This window comes from Lontra canadensis, unplaced genomic scaffold (assembly GCF_010015895.1).
Source record: "Lontra canadensis isolate GAN:19392208 unplaced genomic scaffold, GSC_riverotter_1.0 scaffold3, whole genome shotgun sequence".
Taxonomy (NCBI): Eukaryota; Metazoa; Chordata; class Mammalia; order Carnivora; family Mustelidae; genus Lontra; species Lontra canadensis.
In genome coordinates, this window is record NW_022630997.1 from 8717712 (window position 1) to 8741861 (window position 24150).

Genomic DNA, 24150 nt, shown 5'->3' on the forward strand with positions numbered 1-24150 from the left:
CACAACACAAATACAGACACATGCATGAAACATTAAACAAAATACTGCTGGACTATTTGAAAGAAAGAACAGCGCTGACTAATAACGATGCCGTGTATATATCCATTTGATCAGCTGAAAGAGTACAGAAAATTATGTGGGTATTTAGGAGAAAGAGTCCTGAGCAGAGAGACCAAGAGGAATAAAGGCCCTGAGGCGAGAACTTGACTGATACACTTAAGGAGCAATAAAGTGTTCAGCATCAACATATCCTAAGAAATACACAATGACTAAGCATTGGTGACAGGGATAAGAATATTAACTTTATCACATTTCAAGCATCTTTAATTTTGGTTCCGTCTGATTTGTAGTAAACAAACTTTATTTTTCTTTCCAAAACTTCTGCTCAGCAGGGGGCCTGCTTCCCTTCCTCTCTCTCTCTGCCTGCCTCTCTGCCTACTCATGATCTCTGTCAAATAAATGAAATATTTTTAAAAAAGTGATTATAAAAAAAAGATTATGCATTATTCTTTTCCCTTTACTGTTGCAACTAGTTGGTTATTCAAAATAAGCAAACTTACAGACATATCTTGCAATGTAAGAACATACAACAGAAGCTAAGTGTGTCTATGTAATTCAAGAAAACTATAAAAAGTATATAAACTATATAAAACTATCAAAATTGAACCTATATTTTGATTGGCTCAGAGTATCCCAGGGAAATGGACTCTGAAAAATCAACACTGAGAAACATAATGGAGTCCTTAAAATTTCAGAAATAAAGGAAAGTACTCTGGGTGGCCAGGCAAAAAGATTTAAGTCACAATGGGAAAAAATTGGACTGGTTTCATACTTTTGTACATTCAATGCCAGAAGATAGTACAACCATGTCTTAGTTTTACTAAGATGCTTAAGGAAACAAAGCTGGACCCAATGATTTTTATATCCATCCAAACTGTTCAAGTATAAAGGTTACAAACATTCTATAACTAGGGAACTATTTATTTATGAACCATTTCTGAGAAAACTCCTGTAAGACTGACTTGAGCCTACCCAGAGATGACTGGGGCAACTATAACAAAGCAGGACTGTTGATGAACATTAAGAAGAAAAACTACAGATCAGGATAACAAGATATACCATAAATGTTACATGTCCCAACAAGTGTCCTCTGACAAAAATTAGGAGGGGAAAAAAAGACAAAAAAGGACAGGTAGAATAAATGCACTGGTTGCCTCACCTATGTCACTCTACTCAACAAAAGAAAAGTAAATTAGAAAGTATTCTGAACAGAAGAAAAACACAATAGATCAGGATTGGTGAAATGCTACTAAAGCAGTACATAAGGGGAAATTTATAGCACTAAATGCACACATGAGATAAAATCTTCAATGTAAGAACATACAACACAAACTATATTGATATGTCATTCAAGAAAACTCATGAAAAGGGGCGCCTGGGTGGCTCAGTGGGTTAAGCCGCTGCCTTCGGCTGAGGTCATGATCTCAGGGTCCTGGGATCGAGTCCCGCATCGGGCTCTCTGCTCAGCAGGGAGCCTGCTTCCCTCTCTCTCTCTCTCTGCCTGCCTCTCTGTCTACTTGTGATCTCTCTCTGTCAAATCAATAAACAAAATCTTTAAAAGAAAAAAAACTCATGAAAAAACAAAAAACAAAAAATTCACATCAATGACCTCTAAACTTCCACCATAAGAAACTAAAAAATAAAACTCAAAACATATAAAGGGAAAAAATAAAGGTCAAAGTGGAAATCAGTCAAATAAAAGTCAGAGAAACAATACAGAAAAATCAGTAAAATTTAGAGATAATCAATTAAATTGACACAATTCTAACCAAACAGTTAAAAAAAAAAATCTAAGTTACTGATACCAGGAATGAGAGAAGTTGACATTACAACAGATTCTAAGACATCAAAATAATAAGGGAATATTATAAACAATTTTATGCCTATTAAATGTGACAAATGAAATGGACCCATTCCTTAAAAAACATAAATGATTAAGTTTGCTCAAGAATAAAGTGGGGGGGGGGCGCACCTGGGTGGCTCAGTGGGTTAAAGCCTCTGCCTTCAGCTTGGGTCATGATCCCAGGGTCCTGAGATCGAGCCCCACATTGGGCTCTCTGCTCCGCGGGGAGCCTGCTTCCCCCCACCCCGCCTGCCTCTCTGCCTACTTGTGATCTCTCTGTCAAATAAATGAATAGATTCTTTATAAAAAAAAAAAAAAAAAAAAAAGAATGAAATGAGGGTCGGGGCTCCTGGGTAGTTCAGTCGTTAAGCGTCTGCCTCCAGCTCATGATCCCAGGGTGCTGGGATAGAACCCCAGATTGGGCTCCCTGCTCGAGGGGAGGCCTGCTTTTCCCTCACCCATTCCCCCTGCTTGTGTTCCCCTCTCTCGCTGTATCTCTCTCTGTCAAATAAATAAATAAAATCTTTAAAAAAAAGAAAGAAAGAAAGAAATTAAAGAAAAAGAATAAAGTGAGGGGCACCTGGGTGGCACAGTTGGTTAAGCCTGACTCTTGGTTTCAGCTCAGGCTGTGATCTAAGGGTTGTGAGGGAGTCTCATGCAAGGCTCCGCGCTAAGTGCAGAGTCTGCTTAAGACTCTCTCTCTCCCTCCCTCTCTCTCTCTGCCCCTCCTCCCTCTCTCTAAAATAAATCTTTAAAAAATAAAAAAGTGACAATCTAAATAGCTCTGTATCTATTAAAGAAATTGAAAATTTTTTAAAGATTTATTTATTTATTTTAGAGAGAGAGCGCAGGGGAAGGAGCAGAGAACCCTCAAGCAGACTCCGCACCAACACAGGGTTCGATCCCAGGACCATGAGAGATCATGACTAGCTGCAAAATCCAGTCCGCCGCCCAACAAGCGCCCCAAAATTGAAAATGTTTTTTTAAAAGCGTACCTATAAAGAAAAACCCTGGCCCCACTGACTTCACTAATAAATCTTACCACATATTAAAGGAAGAAATAATGCCAATTTTATACAAATTGTTTCCCCAAACTGAAGAGCACGAATCACGTTCCTACTTACTATATGTGACCAGCATTACCCAGAAACTGAAACTAGACAAAGAACAGGTTTTATAACATTATATGTCACTATATGGTACATCCAAAGCAGTTAAGTAAATCTAATTTTTAAAACTTCTACCAGAATGTATCTTTTTCATTATGTCTTCTTGAACATCAATCACATTTTCTGGGTTTTTGTCAAGTTCAGGGAAAGACTGTAGAATTATATTTTATTTTGTTTCTTCATTATATTTCCTCTACTCTCGTTCTAGAACTTCTAGTCATTTCTCTCATGACTCCTCATCACTTACTTTGTATCCTTCTTTCTTTTTGTTCTAGATTCTAATGGACTTCTTACACTTACCCTACACATTTCTATTTTGGTCTTTGGATGTGTTCATTCTATTACACAGTTTTTCCCATTAAATTAAACTTTATATGGCAAAGGTATTTCTAAGGAATGTATTATTTCTTTTCTTTTGCACCAGTCTGATCATGTTTTATAAATGCAATAAGTATCTTTTCTATGCTCTTTTTCTTCTAGGTTCACTTTTCTTTGTTCATCCTGGCCATTTCAATAGATTTTAAGATAGAAAAGCAAGGGGGCGCCTGGGTGGCTCAGTCCTTAAGTGTCTGCCTTCTGCTCAGGTCATGATCCCAGGGTCCTGGGATTGAGCCCCATATCAGGCTCCCTACTCAGCAGGAAGCCTGCTTCTCCCTCTGCCACTCCCCCTGCCTGTGTTCCCTCTCTCGCTCCGTCAAATAAATAAATAAAATCTTAAAAAAAAAAAAAGATAGAAAAGCAAGAAATAATTGTGTGCAGTCTTTACTGATCCAGAAATCAGATTTTTTTTATTTATATAGGAAATCTGGTAAAATTCTTAAGAATATAGTGGAATAATTCACTGTAAGTTGTACACCATCTTGCCTTTCAGAAATACATCTAATGCAGGTAACTAGATAACTAGAATACTTAGTCTGTTGCTACTACAAACAGTAATGTGATATAAAGAACACGGGGCCAAGAATCAGGAAGATATAGGTTTTAATGGATAGCTATTATATCCTAAAGAAGTCTCAGATTAGTTGTCCTGCCACCTAGAACAGTTTATTGTAACATATTAAAAAACTCCTTAATAATTGCTTCTGTTTCAAGTAATGATAGACTAGCTAATTCAGATAAACCCTCCCACCAAAAAAAGTTAAATATACTTCCAAAACAAAAATCAGAGAACTAACAAGATAATGACTAATTACCAGGCCAGATACCGGCTGGAAACCCAAGAAATAAGCAAATAATGGAGAAAATTTTGTCCTAAGAGTGCTTCTCTAACTGGAAGACAGAGCTGATAAGGCATGTTTTTCTGCCTAGAGTCAGAATCTACAACCAGCCAAGGGTGGGAAATCTAGAAATCAGTACCAACTGGGATACTACAGGGTTCTCTCCCCAGCACTAAGGGTAAACCAGAGGTAAAATAGTCCTCCAATCAGTCTACAGATTACCTGGGAATGACCTGGGGGACCAGAAAAATTTCAAACCTTAGGATACAGATGGATTCAAGTGGTCACTTAGGTACCTGACAGAAACAAACAAAAATCCTTCTGGAGAAAGATATCACCGTTATAGGCCTCCTATGATATAATAACAGAACCTCATAAATGTTCATTACTGCAATTACAAAAATTAAGTCCAGGTGTAATTTTCCTAAGTAAACATTACAGTATCCTATAACACAACAGTAACTAAAAAGGTGTCCAAACTTTTAAAAATGTGCTTTACTGTTTGTATAAATTTATGGACATTTAGAAAAATAAAACTGTGTAAATACAGAACATTTCATAGCAAGGACACTTCAACTTTTTGAGTCTGGCTAAGTCTTTGAAAAACATTTTGAAGGCATCTCTTCTCTTAGCCCCTTCAACAGTAGAAATGAACAAGCTTTAAGTTACAATGTCCATGTTTTAAAGACTAAACAGCAGTGGTTTTATTTTTTCAGTATGTTTGCTTTAGCAAAGAAGAGACCACACCCTATATAATAGCATGCAACATTCTGAAATAAGCAAAAACAAAAATGCACCCATTCTGCAATTTAAACAGTTATAATAAAATATATACTCAATATTCAATATTCCAAATTCTATCTTCTTTATAATCTGATCAAATTCATTTCCTAAAACCTACTTAGAAATGGAAATAAAAAGTCTTGCTATTTTGACAATAGTGAATTTTAATCTTTTAACTTTTATTATAGAAATGCACCAAAAATAGTCTTTCTAATGTTCAGGTAGCTATAAATGATTATCAATATAATCCATACCTATAGTATCTGGGAGGTCTAGCAGTTCATTGTGCTGCAAGTCAAGGTTGGTTATCTGTGTGCAGTTTCCAATCTCCTTTGGGAGGTGTTCAAGTTGATTGTGAGCTACATCCAGCGTAATGAGGTTACATAATTCACCTGTAAAATTGGCCAACATAAAAATTTAACAAGAATTATTAAAGAATAGATTAAGTAATACTGAAGGAAAGAAAAAAAAACTCTTCATTTTCTATATCATAATTATACCTTTCTGGAAAATGTAAAAATCAAACACAAGCTCTGAAACTTATTAGAAAAGGACATCTTAAAATATTGAATCATTATGTTGTATGCCTAGAACTAATGTAATCTGTCAATTATACCTCAATAAAAAAAGAAGAAAATGACATCTGATAAAGTTAAAAATATAAATGACTGCCAACTAATATTACACATGTAGTTTTAAATAACCAATTCAACCACATTTATGTTTGTATATTCCATACTTTAAGTAGAGCTCACTAATTTTTTTTTAACCAAATTCAACACAGTAATATATTAGATTCATCTTGAATTCAATTTGATGGTCACCTTCTACCTATAAATATATATATAAAATCTTAAATAGGCATATGTTCTGTTATATAAATATACAAAGTGACATTATAAGTCAAAAACTGCTTCTAGATTTTAATAGTACTCCACAAGGATAGAAAATAAGGTATATTTCTCCACATTCTAGTTGAAAGGGCTGTACTGGCAATTTAGATTATTCTTAGTGTTATTCTGCAACATTCTTTCTTGCAGAATTCTTTATTTGAACGTACTGTTCAAAAACTTTATAATTTGTAACAGCTACATTGGTTCTCTCATGACTTCCCTTTTTTTTCCAAAGGCATTAGTTATAAATACTAAAAAAGTAATAAGATAAGAAAATAAAGCGCATGAAACTGAAAACACAATGCGTCTAGGGCACATTATTAAGCCGTATTACTATAAACACAGGTAACAAAAAGAAAACAGGTAAATTGAATTTCATCAAAATTAAAAACATACGTGCATCAAAGGACACTATCAAAAGAATGAAAAGGCAACCCACAGAAGGGAGAAAATATTTGCAAATCCTGTATCTACTAAAGGATTAATATCCAAAATAAAAGATCTCTTACAATTCAGCAAGTCCCCAATTTATAAATGGTTAAAGAACTTCAATAGACATTTCTCCAAAAAATATACAAATGGCCAATAAATACAGGAAAAGATGCTCGACATCACTAATCATCAGAATAATCAAATCAAAACCACAATGAGACACCACTTCACACCCACTAGAATGGCTATAATCAGAAAAACAGAAAATAACAAATGTTGGCAAGGAGGTGGAGAAATTGGACCCTTGTGCTTTACCACCCAGGTTTTCAGGGTGAAGACAGAAGAAAAATCCTTTCCTGTTTTTCCCTAGGCATTGCATATTCCAACTGCAGAAAATCAAAGGCAAAGACAAAATTTTGGAAGAAGTTAGAGGATAAAAGCACCTTACTTTAGGAGAAACAAGGATAAAAACCATATATTCAGACTTCTCTTCAGAAAAGCATGTAAGCAAACAGAGAATGCAATGAAATATTTAAAGTCTTGAAAGGAAAAAAAAAAAACAAACCCAACCAACCTAAAGTCTGTATCCAATGAAATTATCCTTCCAAGTAAAAGAAAAGTAGACTTTCTCAGACAAACAAAAATTGAGGGAGTTTGTCACCAGCAGACCTTATAAGAATACTAAAAGAAGTTCTTCAAAAAGAAGGAAAATGATATAGGTTAGAAACTTGGATCTATATAAAAGAAGAGCATTGGAGAAGTAATAAAGGTAAAATATTTTCTCACTTTTTTTTTTTTTAAGGCTTATTTTTGCTAGAGAGAGAGCAGAGAGTGAGCATACTTGGGGGAGGAAGGAGCAGAGGAAGCAGCAGACTCTCCTTTGAGCAGGAAGCCCAAGGTGGGACTTGATCCCAGGACCCCAGCTGGGATTACGACCTGAGCTAAAGGCAGATGCTTAACAGACTGAGCTACACAGGTGCCCCAAATATTTTCTTACTTTTAATTGATCTAACAGATATTGGTTTGTTCAAAGTATTAGTAGCAACAATATATTAGATGATTACAGATTAAGGATAAATGAAATGAATGACAGCAATGTTATAAGGGACAAGAGGGAGGAATTGGGAATATTCTGTTTTAAGGTAACCACATTACCCCTATGAAGTGGTACAGCATTATGTGAAAGCAGACTTATAATCAGCTATAAATGAATACTGTAAATACCAGGATGACCACATACATACAAATAAAATTAAAAGAAGTATAAGCAATATGTTAAGAGAGAAAATGAATAAAATGTTCAATTAAAACCAGGTAAGGCGGGGGCGCCTGGGTGGCTCAGTGGTTAAAGTCTCTGCCTTCGGCTCAGGCATGATCTCAGGGTCCTGGGATCGAGCCCGCCTCATGGAGCCCCGTGTCATCCGGCTTCCTGCTCAGCAGTGAGCCTGTTCCTCCCCCTTCTCCGCCTGCTGCTCTGCCTACTTGTGATCTTTGTCTGTCAAATAAATAAATAAAATCTTCAGGAAAAAAAAAATAAATAAAACCAGATAAGGCAAAACAATGATGAACGACAAAAAGAAGTTCAGCTAATAATAATAGTTATAAATATAACTGATATTTATCCAACTCATCAGTAAACACTGTAAATGTAAATAATCTAAATCCAAATAAAAAACAAGAGACTGTCAGAGAGGATAAAAGAAAAAAGACTCAACTGCATGTTGTTTTCAAAAAACTCACTTTAAATTACATAATGGTAAATGGAACAATTCTCCAAAGCATAACAATCATTAAAGTTTGTATACCTATTTATCTCTGTATCTAGTACAGTGCTTAGTACATAGTATCATGTTAACTTAAAGAATAAAAGAAGATAACTGGGGAAGATAAAATTTGGATTCTAATACTCTTAAAGCCAGAGGTGATAAAATACTTTTTTAAAATTTGCCATCATCTTTTCTAATAAATAATATTTGAAATTTAGTACCTATGAAAATAACTTCTACTATTCTAAAGAAGATACACAAGCCCAAAAGTGTACAGAGTTGAGGCAAGTAAATAAAACAAACTGGAAGAAGACTATGACTAACTTTACCCATTTGGAACAGCTAGGATTCAACTCAGATCCATTACCACTATATTGCAGGACTTTCAACTTCAGTACCATGACATTTTGAACTGGGTAATTCTTTGCTATATGAGGCTGTCTGAGGCGTAAGCAGCACCCCCAGCCTTTACTCATTAGATGCCAATAGCACCTCCCAAATAATAACAATCAAAACTGTCTCTAGACATTAACAAATGTCCTCTGTCACAACACTGCAAAAATTGCTCTCAGCTGAGAATCACTGCTACATTGGAATAAGAAAGTTCAATACCGTCCAATCCTCACATTTTTCAAATGAAGCTGGAAATCTAGATCTTCAAATAAAATCTTCAAATGCTAAAATGCTAACAACTAATTCTTAGGTTAGAACAAAACACTGTGTTACTGAACATGTTTGTGGGCTTTTTTTCAGTATTCAGGATGCCAGTTTGACATCTCTGAACACAAAAACAAATTAGTTACTAACATTTTAGGACAGAAATTTGCATATGACTACCTAATATTAAAACTAAGAAGTGTTTTAAAAAAGCAAAATATAATCATCGAGACTCAATTAAGTTAAACTTTTTTGATTTGTGTAAGTCACCACCTGGCAACTGGATTATTTTAAACATATATTCTCTCCAGAAAGTTATCCTCCAGCAATGCAACTCTCTGCAAAGTCAGGATATCATGGGAATAGTGACACATTAGGAATAGCATCACCTAATAACACTAATACTTCTTTCTCACAATTTAGTAATCCCTAAATATTCTGAAAGTGCTTAAAACTCAGGAAATGTGATTTAATTTTTTTTAACAGCACAGAAAAAAATAACATGATTTTAAAATCTGGTCTGTTAGTCCCTGAAATACAGTACACTCAAAATGAAATTACCTATATTATTGGGAGTAAAATCTGAAAGTTATTTTAGGCTTTCCCTAACATCTACATATAAATTTTAGGAACCACGAGAACATTTTCAGAATAGATTTTGTTCAGTCCAAAGAAAAAGTCTAAGAAACTTCAGGGAAGTTTCTAATTTATATATAGTTCCCATAAAAATCTAAAATATTTTCAAAACTAATCCAAAACTTTGTATTTAATGCAATTAACAAAACATTTTTAATGTTGGTGGAGGGATGTGTTCAAGATCTCTTTTCTTTGGAGTTAACACTCGTAACTGCCCAAGCTCCTCTTGTCCATAGTCAAATAATTAGAAACATTTGAAAATTGTGAATATATGACAAATTCTGTATTAGACATTGTGTCAAGATAAGAGCCTACATTATAATTTGTAAGTAATTCAAATATTAAATATATAAGCAGTTCATGAAATACTTATACACAACTTGTTATTTCTATACTCTGTCCAGCTACATAATACTTTTAAACATGTTTCACCACATAGGATTCAAATATGATAAAAACAAAACAAAACAATATGTAAATCCATCCCAAATGGTTCTCAAAGATAATAACTAAGTTTAAAAGTGACTTGCCTCTGAATGGGTTTAAGAGTGGTTTTTATTTCCTACTTTATACATTTGTATTTTGTGATTGTTCTTCATTTTGTACATTTTTTATTCAAAGAGAAAAAAGGGAGATTCAAAGAGGTAAACACTAGCAGTCTCTCCTACACTATTCACAGAAGAGCATTTTCTGACCCATAACAGAAGTTCCCCATCTATGGAGCAGATATATCTTTTAGTGAAAACGAATGCATCATGCTATCATACTGTTAACATCAGCCATTAATATTACGCATCTTATGACTCATATTCCACACTCATTAAGCAATCTTTTGATTTTAAATTTGACTTCCCACACATTTGCCTACAGAGAGAACATGGACTTCATTCATTTATCCACTCTACAAATGCTTATGAAACACTTACTAGACATATCCCAGAGGATGATAGAGTAAGAGAAGAAAAAAAAAAAAGATAAAATGCCTGCCTCCATAGAACTTATATTTTAATAAGGAAAAAACAAATTAACAAGTAATCAAGCGAGGAAGTATTAAGAGCTATCAAAGAAAATAAAGCAAGATAAAAATAAAAAAGTGCGATGGGGAAAGAAGATTGAAGGTGTTGGTAATAAGTAAAAGGGAAAGAAATGCTGATGAAGTACCATTTGCAAACAGACCTGTGCTTCAGGATTCTCTCTCCCTCTCCCTCTGACCCTTCCCCTGCTCCTACATGCTCGCGCACTCTCATACTCCTGCGTGTTTCTCATTCATTCTCTCTCTGGAATAAATAAATCTTAAAAAAAAATGAATGAATGAATGAATGAATGAATGAAAGAAAAGAAGAGAAGAGAAGAGAAGAGAAGAGAAGAGAAGAGAAGAGAAAAGAAAAGAAAAGAAAAGAAAAGAAAAGAAAAGAAAAGAGAAAAGGAAATGGACCTAAATAATGGGAGAGGGAAGAAACAATGAGAATTCTCGGGGAAGAATGTTCCAGGCTGAGTGAAGAACAAGCACAAAGACTATGAGGCAATAGAGTTCAAAATGCAACAGAAGGTCAATGTGGCTAGAATCATGATTAAGGAATCAGGTGGTAGGAGATAAAGTAGCCCTGGATCAGATCCACTGATCTGATCTGTAGGTTAAGATAAAGAGTTCAGCTTTGACTAAGAAATGAGTGGTAATCGTAGTAAGAGTGTTTATTACTGTTTTTATAGTTTTATAGTTTATAGTTTATAGTTCCAGGTTTACAGAAAAACTACACAGAAAGTACAGAGAGTTCCCATAGATCCTTTCCCCTGCACACAGTTTCCCCTATTAACATCTTCCATTAAGTGGTACATTGTTACAGTTGATAAATCAATACTGATACATTAATATTATTAACTGTAAGTTCATATTTTATATTAGCATTCACTCTTTGTGTTGCCCAATTCTAGGGGCCTTGATAAATATATAATATGGTGTACCCATCATTACAGGTATCATATAGAATAGTTTAAATAGGGGCACCTGGGTGACTCAGTCAGTTAAGCATCCAACTCTGGTTTCAGCTCAGGTCATCATCTCATGGCTGGGGGATCTAGCCCCACATTGAATTTTGTGCTCAGTGCAGAGCCTGCTTCAGATTTTCTCACCCTCTCCCTCACTCTTTCCCTCAAATAAATAAATAAAATCTTAAAAAACAAACAAAAAAAAACCTAGCCTAAAAATCCTGTGTTCCACCTACACACTCACCCCACTTTCCCTCTCCCAGAGCCCCTAGCAACCACTGATCTTTTACTTTTGCCTTTGCCAGAATGTTAATATATAGTTGGAATCACATAAGATGTAGACTTTTTCAGATTGGCTTCTTTCATTCAAAAATATGCACTTAAGGTTCCTCTATGTCTTTTAGTGGCTTGATAGTTCATTTATCACTGAACAATATTCCATTGTATGGTTGTACCACAGTTTGTTTACCCATTCATTTACTGAATGATATCTTGGCTGCTTTTAATTTTTAACAATTATGAATAAAACTGCTAAAAACATTTTGTGTTGTTTTTTGTATGGACATGTTCTCAACTCATTTGGGTAAATAACTAGGAGCATGACCGATGGACTGTAATAGTAAGACTATGTTTAGCTTTGAAAGAATTTGCCAACTGTCTTCCAAATGTCTATACCATTGTGCATTCTCACCAGTGACAAGTAAGAGTTTGCATCTACATTTGGTGTTGTCAGTGTTTGGGATTTTAGCCATTCTAATAGGATGTAGTGATGGTGGTGGTATTTTGAAAGAATCTTACAGGATATAAGGGAGCCTTACGGAAAAGCAATAATAATGTGATAATGTTTTCCCTCAAAAAATAAACTCTATCCTGGAAAATTAAGATCTACATAAAAACATATACAAGTAGAATGCTGTAAACATAAAGTAGGAAATATATAGGGGCACCTGGGTGGCTCGTCAATTAAGCATCTGACTCTTGATCTCAGCTCAAGGCTTAATCTCAGAGTCATGAGTTTGTGGAGTTTACTTAGAAAAAAAAATTTTTAAAGTAAGAGGTATAAACACATACACAAAGTGATGGGTAGGGAGCACCCGGCTGGCTGTCACTGGAGCATGCAAGTCTTGATTTCAAGGTTGTGGGTTCAAGCCTCACACTGGATATAGAGATTACTTAAAAATAAAAATCTTTAAAAAAAAAAAAGGGGCTGGACAAATAGAGAAGGAAGATTCTGGCTGGGTGGATTAGGAAAAGCTAGATTTAAAAAGATGGTCAGAAACAAAGACAAGAAGATGGAAGGAAAGAAGGGAGGGAGGGAGGAAGAGAGAGAGAAAGAAGGAAGAAGGAAGGAGGAGAAGAAATAATAATAAGAGGTAATCACGGAGGCAAGAAAAATCATAGACTCCAATTCTTTTGTTAGGGATATATTCAACAGAAATGAGTCCATATATTTACCAAGAGACTTATATTACAGTAACATAGTAGCACTATTTGTATTAGCTCCAAATTACAAAGTACCAAACAACAGAATGGATAAATAAATAGTGGCATACTCACACAATGAGATATTATGCAATAACAAGAATAAACTATCTCTAACTACATACATCAATTATGATAAATAATGCCAAGAGGAGAATTCAAACACAAAAACATATACAGATTAAGGATCCATTTATATAAAAACAAAGAAAATTAACTGTTAGTAGAAGTCCGTATACTAATTTACTCTTCATGGGAATATTGACTGATAGACGGATCTCATGGGTGGTCTTACTGTTCTATTTTTTTAACTTGGATACTGATACTATACAGTTTGCAAACAGTCTTCAGTTCTACATTTATGATGTATCAATAAAAAGATAAAAAAAAAAAAGTCTCCGGCCCAAGCTCCTGCTTTGGACATGCCTTAAACTAAACCATGGCATAAAACCAGAAAAAGACATTCCTTAAATTTGTGTTAGATGGATTATCTTCAACATATCTTAGTAAAATGTTGTTTTTTTTTCCTCTATGGAAGTTCTCTAAAGTCTAAATTAATTCCACTTTGAAAAACTTATTCTCTTTTTGCCTTGTCTTTAGAGGAGGCAAAGGTTGCACACTATACTCAAGACTTTTTAAGCATGGTGTTACCCTATATCCAGATAATGAAGCAAACTGGACATATTCCTTCTCAAAGGTGACAACACTGTCTAGACTCTTGTTGGAATTCTTCCTGCAATTTCTCTGGGCAATATAGCCTCCCAGGTTACTCTAATATATTAAACCCATTTTCATTTTGTAATACAGGAAGTGTTACACATGCAAAAAGAAGTGGGACACAGGATGCCTGCGATCTAGAAGTCAGATAGTTGAGATATAAAACTAATGTTCATCAAACAACAGAAGAGTGATTTTAGGAGGAGAAAAAAAATTTTCCCCTTCGGGAGACTGCCCAAGTTATTAAAATGCATTTAAGTACCAAATTCCTGAGGAATATTTGGAACATTTTTAAGTTTCCACTTTTTCCACATCTTATTTTAGAAAGATCTTTGACTTTTAGTAATTGTTAAAAATATTTTATACGTGGCTTTGCTCAGAGTAGCTTAACAAATACTTGATTAAATAAGTTACAAACTAAATGTGTGGGGTTTAACCAGGAACAAAGAAACATTACTATACAAACATCTGAATACACTATTGTCCCTAAAACATAACAGAAAATAAATTATGCTCTAAGAGCATTAATTCAATCAGTCTGAAAAAAATTCCTATGTTTATGTTCTCTTTACCAGGCACAATACTAGGCCCTGAAGATACAAAAAGACAAGACACTAAATACCTGTTCCCATGAAACTTAAAATTAGTAGGAGACAACACGTGATTTGATGAAAGCCAGAGAGGGCTCTGCTTATGAAATTGTACCATTAAGAAGCCATTCTTTAAAGATATTCAAGGCCTCTCATTATCAAAGTTCTTTATCTTTACGGTGACCATCTCATTCACTTCATCACTCAACAAAAATTTACTGTGTATCTACTAGAAATTAAGCACTGAACAAAATAAAGTCTATTCTCAAGGAGCTTACTTACATTCTAGTATGCACCAAAGGAAGCATCAGAAAATAAGGAAAGTGCTATAATTGTTAATAACACTGAAAGTGTTAAGTGCTGTAAACAAAAGTAAAGCAAGGAAAGACAGCTGGAAATAAGAGTGTCTGGAGCAGCAAGGAGGAACTATGTGCATATGTGAACTGAAACACAGGACATGTTAGAGGGAGAAAGGAAAAGAAAACACATTTGGAATCCCAGATACCAAACTAAGGAATATGGACCTTTTTGATCAGGTAATAAGGTACAATTTAAAGTTTCTGAACAAGCAGAACATTGTTCTAAAAGTCTATTTTCTCACAGATTTGAAGGAATGGATTGGAGAAGGCAGAATTAGGAAGCACAGTCTATTAGGAAGCTATTGCAATTAGCCTGAATAATACAATATGAGGGCCTACAGTGAATAACCGCAAGCAGCTGAATGAACAGGCCCCTACACAAGCAACTAAGAGACATGGAAATAGCAATAGGGATGTAGTAAATTATATACAATAAAGGGGTTTTGTTTTTTTCACAGGTGGTTGTGGACCTACATTCTGCAAAACACAAAATTGCATTCTTGGATGTTCCAGCAATGTCACATTGTTGATACAAGATTCTAAATGCTTGCTTTTGATTTGTTGTTAACTTGTGACAAACTGGTGACAAAAAAAACTGGTCGGCCAGCAACCTGTCTGGTGATTAGGCCACATTTGACACGATCTAGAATACGAAAAAAAAAAATCCTCATTCCAAGATCTTGAACCTGAGTTGACAGAGAAAATAATGACATAATTAAAACAGAGAAACAGAACCCAAGAAGAAGAGAAGTGTTTGGTAAGGAGTTATATTTTGATCATGCTGAATTTAAGATATCACTGAGACATACAGGTAAAAATTTTTGGTTAAATGGGAAAAAAATAAACAAGTAAGAAAATATTGTCATCATAGAACATTTTTGTCCCAAGAGAGTTGGGGTTAAGATCTAAAGAGTCAGAGGCGCCTGAGTGGCTCAGTGGGTTAAACTGCTGCCTTCGGCTCAGGTCATGATCTCAGGGTCCTGGGATCGAGTCCCGCATCGGGCTCTCTGCTCAGTGAGGAGCCTGCTTCCCTCTCTCTCTCTCTCTCTCTCTCTCTCTCTGCCTGCCTCTCCATCTACTTGTGATCTCTCTGTCAAATAAATAAATAAAATCTTAAAAAAAAAAAAGATCTAAAGAGTCAAATATTGGTCTTCTGACTAATGGTAATAATGGAGTACTAGATAAATTATTTTATTTTTATATTTTATTTATTTGAGAGTGAGAGAGAGCGAGCATAAGGTAGGGGAGGGTAAGAAGAGGAAGCAGACTACCCACAGAGCAGGGAGCCCAATGTGGGACTCAATCCTGAGACTCCAGGATCATGACCTGAGCCAAAGGCAGTTGCTTAACTGACTGAGGCACCCAGGCACCCTGGATAAATTATTTTAATAACACTATACAAAAGCATGCAGAGAGGCTCAAAGCAGAAACTAGAACAAACTCAACTCCTGCAAAAAGGGAACTGTGCTAAGCAGACTTTTAAGATGGCCCCAATAACCCTATCTCATGTATAACTATATACACTGCATAATTAACCCTCCCCTGAGTGTGCACTGAACTCAGTGACATGTTTCTAATGAAGAGAATATAAGAACAGTGAGGAGATGTCACATCTGTGATTAGGTTACAAAAGACTATGCTCTTATCTTGCTACCACTCTCTCTACTGCCTTCTCAGCTTGCATTCTTTGATAAAGCAAGCTGCCATGCTGGAGAGATCATGTGGCAAAGAACTGAGGGCAGTTTCCAGCCAACAGCCAGCAAGAAGCTGAAGCCCTTAGTTCAACACCCTGCAAGCAAATGAATCCTAAAAACCACCAACCACATGGGCTCAGATGTGGAGCCTTTTCCAGACATGCCTTCAAGATGGCACCCCAGCCCTGGTTACCACCTTGAGTAAGAGATCTTGGGAGGAAACCCTGAATCAGATGATCCAGCTAAGTTGTGCCTGATTCTGAACAAAGACAGTAGTAAATGAGTGATTTTTAAGAGCTATGCTTCAGAGTAATTTTTTATGAACAGTAGGTAACTTACATAAAAAATTACACTGGCTATGATCCACATTTGTTAAGGCTTTTACCATGAAGTTACTCACAAATCTGGCAGCAGAAAATAAATCTCAAGTAGAAAGTTAGAGTCCTACTGACCTGAGAAGCCAGAGGGCAAGGTCTAAGATCTATGACAATGGCTGAAATTCAAGGTTGCATATCCTGGAAAGACTGGAGTACCAAAATCTGCATACACATACCACTCAAATTTTTGACTGATTCCAAAAGTACACTCATGGGAGAGAAGACTGCAAGGAGCCCAGGGGAAAAACAACAGCTAGAAGCTAGAAGAGCCAAGCAGAGATTTTGACAACTGCCATCTATAGTGGATAAGTTTTTGAAATTTCAGTCCTGCCAAGTTAGAAGGGTCAGAAAACAGTATCTCAAAAGAGCCATATTATAAAAATAAAGACCATATATCAAGACTAAATCTCAAAAAACTACAATATCTCAAATTAAAATTTCATGTGCATGGCATTAACAATAGATTTAGACACTGAAAAAGCAATTATATATAGCAATAAAAAAAGCAATAGGAAATAATCTAAAACATACATAAAAAATGAATACAACATCAATAACCTGAAAGGTAACATAAAGAGATACAATATACAGGTAGTTAGAAATCCACAGAATAAAAAAACAAAGGTGCCAAAATCAAGAAAATTTCAAAAAATAATGGCTTAAATCTTTCCAGCTCTGATGAAAACCATAAACCCAGAGATCCAAGAAGCTCATAAACTCCAAGCAGCTGGAAACCAGGGACAAAGAAAAATATTTTGTAAATATACAGAGAAAAATAAAACACAGAAACAAAGATAAGAATAATAGCAAAACTGTTGCCCAAAGCTAGGCAAGCCAGGAAAAAAAAAAAAAAAAAAAGAAAGAAAACCAAATAAAACCCAGAGACACAGGAGAGAGGTTTAAAATACAGGAAAAAGGAAAAAAAGAAAAGGAAAGCTGTCAAACTAGAATTCTATACTAAGAAAAATAGCTTTCAAAAATAAAATCAAAAGGCTTTGAGACAAACAAAAGCCTGGAGAATTCATTACGAGCATACACACACTACAATATATATAAAGGAAGTTCTTCGGAAAAAAAGAAAACAGAAATTCAGATCTACATATAAAGGACGTTAAGTACTAGAAATGGTAAATTCATGGGTAACTATGAAAGAGGTTTTTTGTTTTGTTTTACATTTTGTAATATCTTTAAAAGATAATAAAGAAGGATGATGGCATGGCAAAAGGCACAGGAACCAACCTAAAAGAGTCCACAATAACCAAAGGTGGAACTGGGCAATAAAATAATAAGAATCATACTGAATTGGAACCCAAAGAATAGAATAAATGAGTCCAGACTGATATAAATCAAGTAATGGAACAAATAAATATATGAGGGAGAGAAAGGACAGCTCCTCTCTATAGAAGAATATTACATAATGCAAAAGAAATGAGAGAAATTTTTTAAAAATCACCATTAGAATACAGTACTAATTGTTTCAGGGAAGATCAAGATCCATCAGTGAATGCTAAAATCAGGGAGCAAAAGATTAAGGAAAAACAAGAAACTGGCAAAAACTAAAACCAGCATTCCTTGGGGTAATTATTAAGAAGAAAAAATTAGGGGTGCCTGGGTGGCTCAGTGGGTTAAAGCCTTTGCCTTCAGCTCAGGTCATGGTCTCAGGGTCCTGGGATCGAGCCCCGCGTCAGGCTCTCTGCTCAGAGGGGAGTCTGCTTCCCTCTCTCTCTCTGCCTGCCTCTCTGCCTACTTGTGATCTCTGTCTGTCAAATAAATAAAATCTTAAAAAAAGAAGAAAAAATTAACTTTAAAGTAGAGCAGCACAGCAAAAATCACATAACCAAGGTCAAAATCACCAGCAATGAGACATATCAACATCATGTATCTCTTGATGTGATTCAGTGGGGAAAGCACCATAATCACCTCAATGGCATTCTTGCCAAACACATAATCTCAAACTAGTTATGAGAAAATATAAACAAAAAATGAGTGATCTATTGCATAATACCTGAGCAGTACTCTTCACAAGTATCAATATCAGGAAAGAAAAGGAAAGACTTTCAAAAATCTTTCTACAGGCTGGAGGAGAATACAGACATAGACTATTAAATGTAATGTGGGATTCTGGGACAGAAAAAGGACATTACTGGAAAAACTGGTGAAATCTAAATAAAATTCGTAGTTCACAGTATTATAACAATGTAAATTTATAAAGGTTATATAGAATGTTAGTAACAGAGGAAGCTGGGTAAGGGGTATATGAGAACCCTGTGTACTGGTTTTACAACTTTTCCGTAAGTCTCAAATTTGTTCAAAGTGAAAAGCTTAAAAAAGATAAAATTTAAAGCAAGAATAAGAGCAATGCATTATTATGGGATTTATAATATATGAATAAAAAGGTATAACAATAATTGCACAAAGAATGGAAGAAGTAAAAGTGTTCCATGTGATGTTCCTAGGACATACGAGAAGTGGTATAATATTATTTGAATGCAGACTGTTATGATATGTACTGTAAATACTAGAGCAGATACTCAAAGCAAAGTAACAAAGACATATATAACTAATATGCCAACAATTGAGAAAAACAGAACTCATAAAAAGTCAATCTAAAAGAAGGCATGAAATAAGAGGAAAAGAATAACATATGGTACAAATAGAAAATAGATGGCTAATTTAATCCAATCATATCAGAAACTATATTAAATGTAAATGGTCTAGACCCTTCAAGTAAGACACAAACTTCTAGGATTAACAGGATCTCACCCATATGTGGAATTTAAGAAAGACAACAGATGAACATATGGGAAGGGGTTGAAGAAAAAAAGGGGATGGCGCCTGGGTGGCTCAGTTGGTTAAGCAACTGCCTTCGACTCAGGTCATGTTTTGGAGTCCGGGGATCCAGTTCCGCATAGGACTCCCAGCTCCACGGGGAGTCTGCTTCTCCCTCTGACCTTCTCCCCTCTCATGCTCTCGCTGTCTCTCTCTTCAATAAATAAATAAAATCTTAAGAAAGAAAGAAAGAGAGAGAGAGAGAAAAGGAGAGAGGGAAACAAGCCATAAAAGACTTTTACCAAGACAGAACAAACTGAGGGTTGATAAAGGGAGGTGGGTGTGGGATGGACTATAGATGGGTAATAGGAATTACAAAGGACACATGTTATGATGAACACTGGGTGTTTTAATTAAGTGATGAATCACTGAATTGTACTCCAGAAACCAATACTGCACTGTATGTTAACTACCTAAATTTTTTTTTAAATGCTTTATTTATTTGACAGACAGAGATCACAAGTAGGCAGAGAGGCTGGCAGAGAGAGAGGGGGAAGCAGGCTCCCCAATGAGCAAAGAGTCAGATGCAGGGCTTAATCCCAGGATCCTGGGATCACGATTTGAGCTTAACCCACTGGACCACCCAAGCGCCCGTAACTACCTAAAATTTAAATTAAAACAATTTTTTAAACTGCCAGGATTAAAAACAAGATCTATATGCTGTCTATAAGAAACCATTTTAAAATGTAAAGACGCAAAAAGGTAAAAGAATGGCAAAAGATATACAGTGTAAGTACCAATTAACAAGGAAGTGGATAAAACAGGATTCATTAAAAAAAAAAAAAAAATTACCAGGAATGTTACAACAGAAAAAAGACAGATATTTCATAATGATAAGTAATCTCATCGGGTAAAAAATATCCTAGGTATATCTACAAGTAATAACAGTTTCAAAATATAAGCAGCAAAAATAGCACTAGTGTTGAGAAAAATCTATTAGTATGGTTGGCTATTTCAACACTTATTTTCTCATTAATTGAAAAAACAGTGGACAGAAAAACTGATGGTGGTATAGAATAAATGAATAATATCAACTAATGTGACCTTGCCCCCAAAAAACGAACACAATGCATATAGAACATTTAGTAAGACAGGCCATATTTTATAAATCAATAACAAAAATATCAGAAAACATCTCTTGAATGCTTGAAAACTGAACAATTCACTTCTAAATAATCCATGGGTTACAGAAGAATAAGATATATTTAGAAAATATTTAAAATAAACAATAATGAAAATATAACATCAAAATTTGGATGCAGCTGCTAAAATAGTACTTGGGGGGGATTTATAATGAAATGCTTATATAATGAAAAGAAAGGTCTGAAATCAATCTAACAACTTAAAGTAGACAAAGAAGAGCATATGAAACCTAAAGTAAAAATAAATGAGCAGAAAATAAACAAACAAAAAGATTAAAAAAAAAAAAAAAAACCCAAAGATAATAGGACAAAAAACAAAACCAAAAGCATTTTTTTAAAAGACCAATAAAACTGACAGATCTCTAGTCAGACTGATCAAAGGCCAAATTACCAATATGAGGAATGAAAGAGAGACATGATTACAAAGTATGCTGATGACATTAAAAGAATATAGGACTATTATGAACTTTATGCCAAAAATGCAACAAATTATACAAAATAGACAAATGCTTTGACAGATACAAACTACCAAAATTCAACTGAGAAGTAGAAAACTCAGGTAACTCTGTATCTTTATTAACTAAATTAAATTAGATCAGTAAATAAAAACCTTCCTACAAAGAAAACATCTGTCTCAGATTGTATAACTGATAAAGTCTTCTGAATATTTGAGGAAATACTACTGATTCTATACAAACTCTTCTAGAACATAAAAGAGGAATACTTCCCAACTCATTCTATGATATGAAGCCAGCATTACTCTTATGGCAAACCATTATTTAAAACAAGAGAGAGAGAAAGAGATAAAGAGGATTACAGATCAACAGCCATGATGAATACAGACATAAATTCCTTAATAAAATTTTAGTAGGGGTTAAATTAAAATCTAGCAAAATACAAAAAGGCCCTAGGTAAAATGTGTGTAGTAGGTACCCAAATACTGGTAAACAATTAGGTTTCATAAGTTGTGACCTACCCTGTGAAGTCATATGACCTGCCCTTTTGAGTCCTATCAAAGATGCTTATATTTTATATGTTACTTATTTTTTTTAGAGGGAGAGAAGGGCAGAAGGAGAGGGAGTGATAGAATCTTAAGCTCCATACCCAGCTCCATACCCAGCATGGAGCCCCATTTGGGGCATCTCATGACCCTGAGATCATGATCTGAGCTGAAACCAAGAGTCAGTTGTTTAACCAACTGCACCACCCAGGCACCCCAAAGATGTTTATATTTTAAAAATAATTATTGTTCCTAGGGGCAGTTGGTTAAGTGACAAACTCTTGGTTTTGGTTCAGGTCAGGACCTCAGGGTCATGTGGAGCTCTGAGTTGGGTGGGGCATGGAACCTGACTTAAGATTCTGTCCTCCCCTCTCTCTCCCTTTGCCCCTACCCCCCAACTCTCTCTCAAATAAATCTTAAAAAAAATTTCAACTCTTGTTCCTGAACTTATAGGAATACTTTCAAATATTCAACGATGTCCTGTATAAAAAAAAAAGAACGTAATAATTTGACAAACTACATAATTAACAAAAGCTGGAAATACCTATCTATCACACATGCTCGAACAGATTTAGGAACTTACATCAGAATTTCTACCATTACTTGAGTCTTAGAGGCGTAGTTTTCCCTTTCACTGCAAAGATTTCAGGAGCTCTTCTAATCAAGGACAGCTGCAACTACGCAGCATGGACTAGAATGTCTATATTCCTTTGAGTGGGTAGCCTGACTTTAGGAGGGTGAAAGTCAATTGCATTCTCGCTCTGACCCTATCAAACTCTTCTAACATGGCTTCAGCAATAACTTTTACATGCTTTTGTTGTTCAGTAAAACACCCTATAATCTGATGACAATAAACTAAGTAAATTAACCGTTCATCTCCAAGTCTCTAGAATCTCTTGAGGATTCCAAATCAAAAGGAGTTATTTATTTACAACCATAAATTCCCTTTCCTAATTTCTTTTTCCTGCCAAACTAAGTAACTCATTAGCACTTGTACAATACATTCAAATGAGATCCATTAAATGATATTACCTGGACCCATGAGAGCAATTTTATCACTCCTGGCAGTCCTGGGAGAATTTCAAGAATTTTAGGGACAAAGGGTTAAAATTTCAGTTAAAGTAAAAAAATGGGTAATAGTACTTGGCTTCATTAAATTCCCTTCAAGCCCCATTTATTGAAAACCTATAATTTATTATCTACAAAAATTCACAGAAAATTAATAGGGAATTAAAATCTCTAAGGTCCTCCAACTTTTAAAAAAATTGCTGGTTCAGTCCTTAGTATTTTTATACAGATATTACTGGTATATATTTTCTATGTTGATTATATCACTTAACTTACAGAGTATAACAGCAGCACTTCAGTATGGTAGGAATTCTGTTTTCAGTAACTTACCGTGTCAAATGGATAAAAAATTTTTCCTGATTCTAATTTTTTATAGATCTGAATGCTGTAGAGAGTTCTTTAAAATGGGTAAAAATGATATGGATTCCCAAAAAGCATACATTTTAACATATCATTTCATTCTCATAAGCAAAATTAGTTATTCTGACAAATTCATATGAAATTGTGTATTATATATAAATGTAGCATTTTATTGATTATACAATGTAGGAAGAATAAATGGGTTTTAGAGCGGAGGGGGCTGGGGGGATGGGTGAGCCTGGTGATGGGTATTAAGGAGGGCATGTACTGCATGGAGCACTTGGTGTGGTACATAAACAATGAATCTTGAAACACTGAAAAAATAAAATTAAATTTTAAAATATTTTTTAAAAAATTCCTTCTAACTTAGCTATTTTTATAAAGAATAAAAAAGAGTTCATGTTTAAATAAAGAAATCCTAGGGGCGCCTAGGTGGCCCAGTTGGTTAAGCGACAGCCTTCAGCTCAGGTCCTGGGATAGAGCCTTGGATCAGGCTCCCTGCTCAGCGGGAAGCCTGGTTCTCATTCTCTCTCTCCCACTCCCCTGTTTGTGTTCCCTCTCTTGCTGTGTCTCTTTCTCTCTGTCAAATAAATAAATAAAATCGTTAAATAAAAAAAAACCTAAAAACTAAAAATAAATTAAAAATTAAAAAAATAAATCCTATACTAGCCCAAAATTCAATGAAGGAAAACTAGAAATATTCCAAAGAGAAAAAGATGGAGTGTCTTCTGATTTCAAAGAGCAACCATTTCCTTCCCTAAAAGAATAAAATCCTTTAAAACTTCATTTTCCAGAATTCCCTAAACTAATTATTCAAACTGTCTATCTGATGACCTTAACTCTAATCTACCCAGGCACCCCCCCCCCAAAAAAATTTACAAAAGCTTATCTTTAATACTCAATAGAACCAGTACAGTACAGGTTACAGCAAGAGGGAGTGATTATTTCCTGTTTTCCCTCTCAAAACACTTTTTAACTGTCTTGGTATACAGTGAAGGGTCTCTTTAAGGATTACAAATGGTAAAAGAAAGTAAGGGAAGAAGGATGGAGCACTGATCTGTAAAAGAAAGCAACCACTAGAAGTCCCACC

General features: G+C 35.0%; 1 protein-coding gene across 2 annotated transcripts in view; it reads right to left on the minus strand.

The window, feature by feature from the left end:
- Positions 1 to 24150, minus strand: part of SHOC2 (SHOC2 leucine rich repeat scaffold protein) — a 93976-nt gene that overhangs the window by 20476 nt on the left and 49350 nt on the right. For both annotated transcript variants that reach the window (XM_032880218.1, XM_032880209.1), the window contains exon 3: positions 5327 to 5464. In XM_032880218.1, the coding sequence (XP_032736109.1) occupies positions 5327 to 5464 (138 nt within the window). The remainder of the gene's footprint in view (positions 1 to 5326; positions 5465 to 24150) is intronic.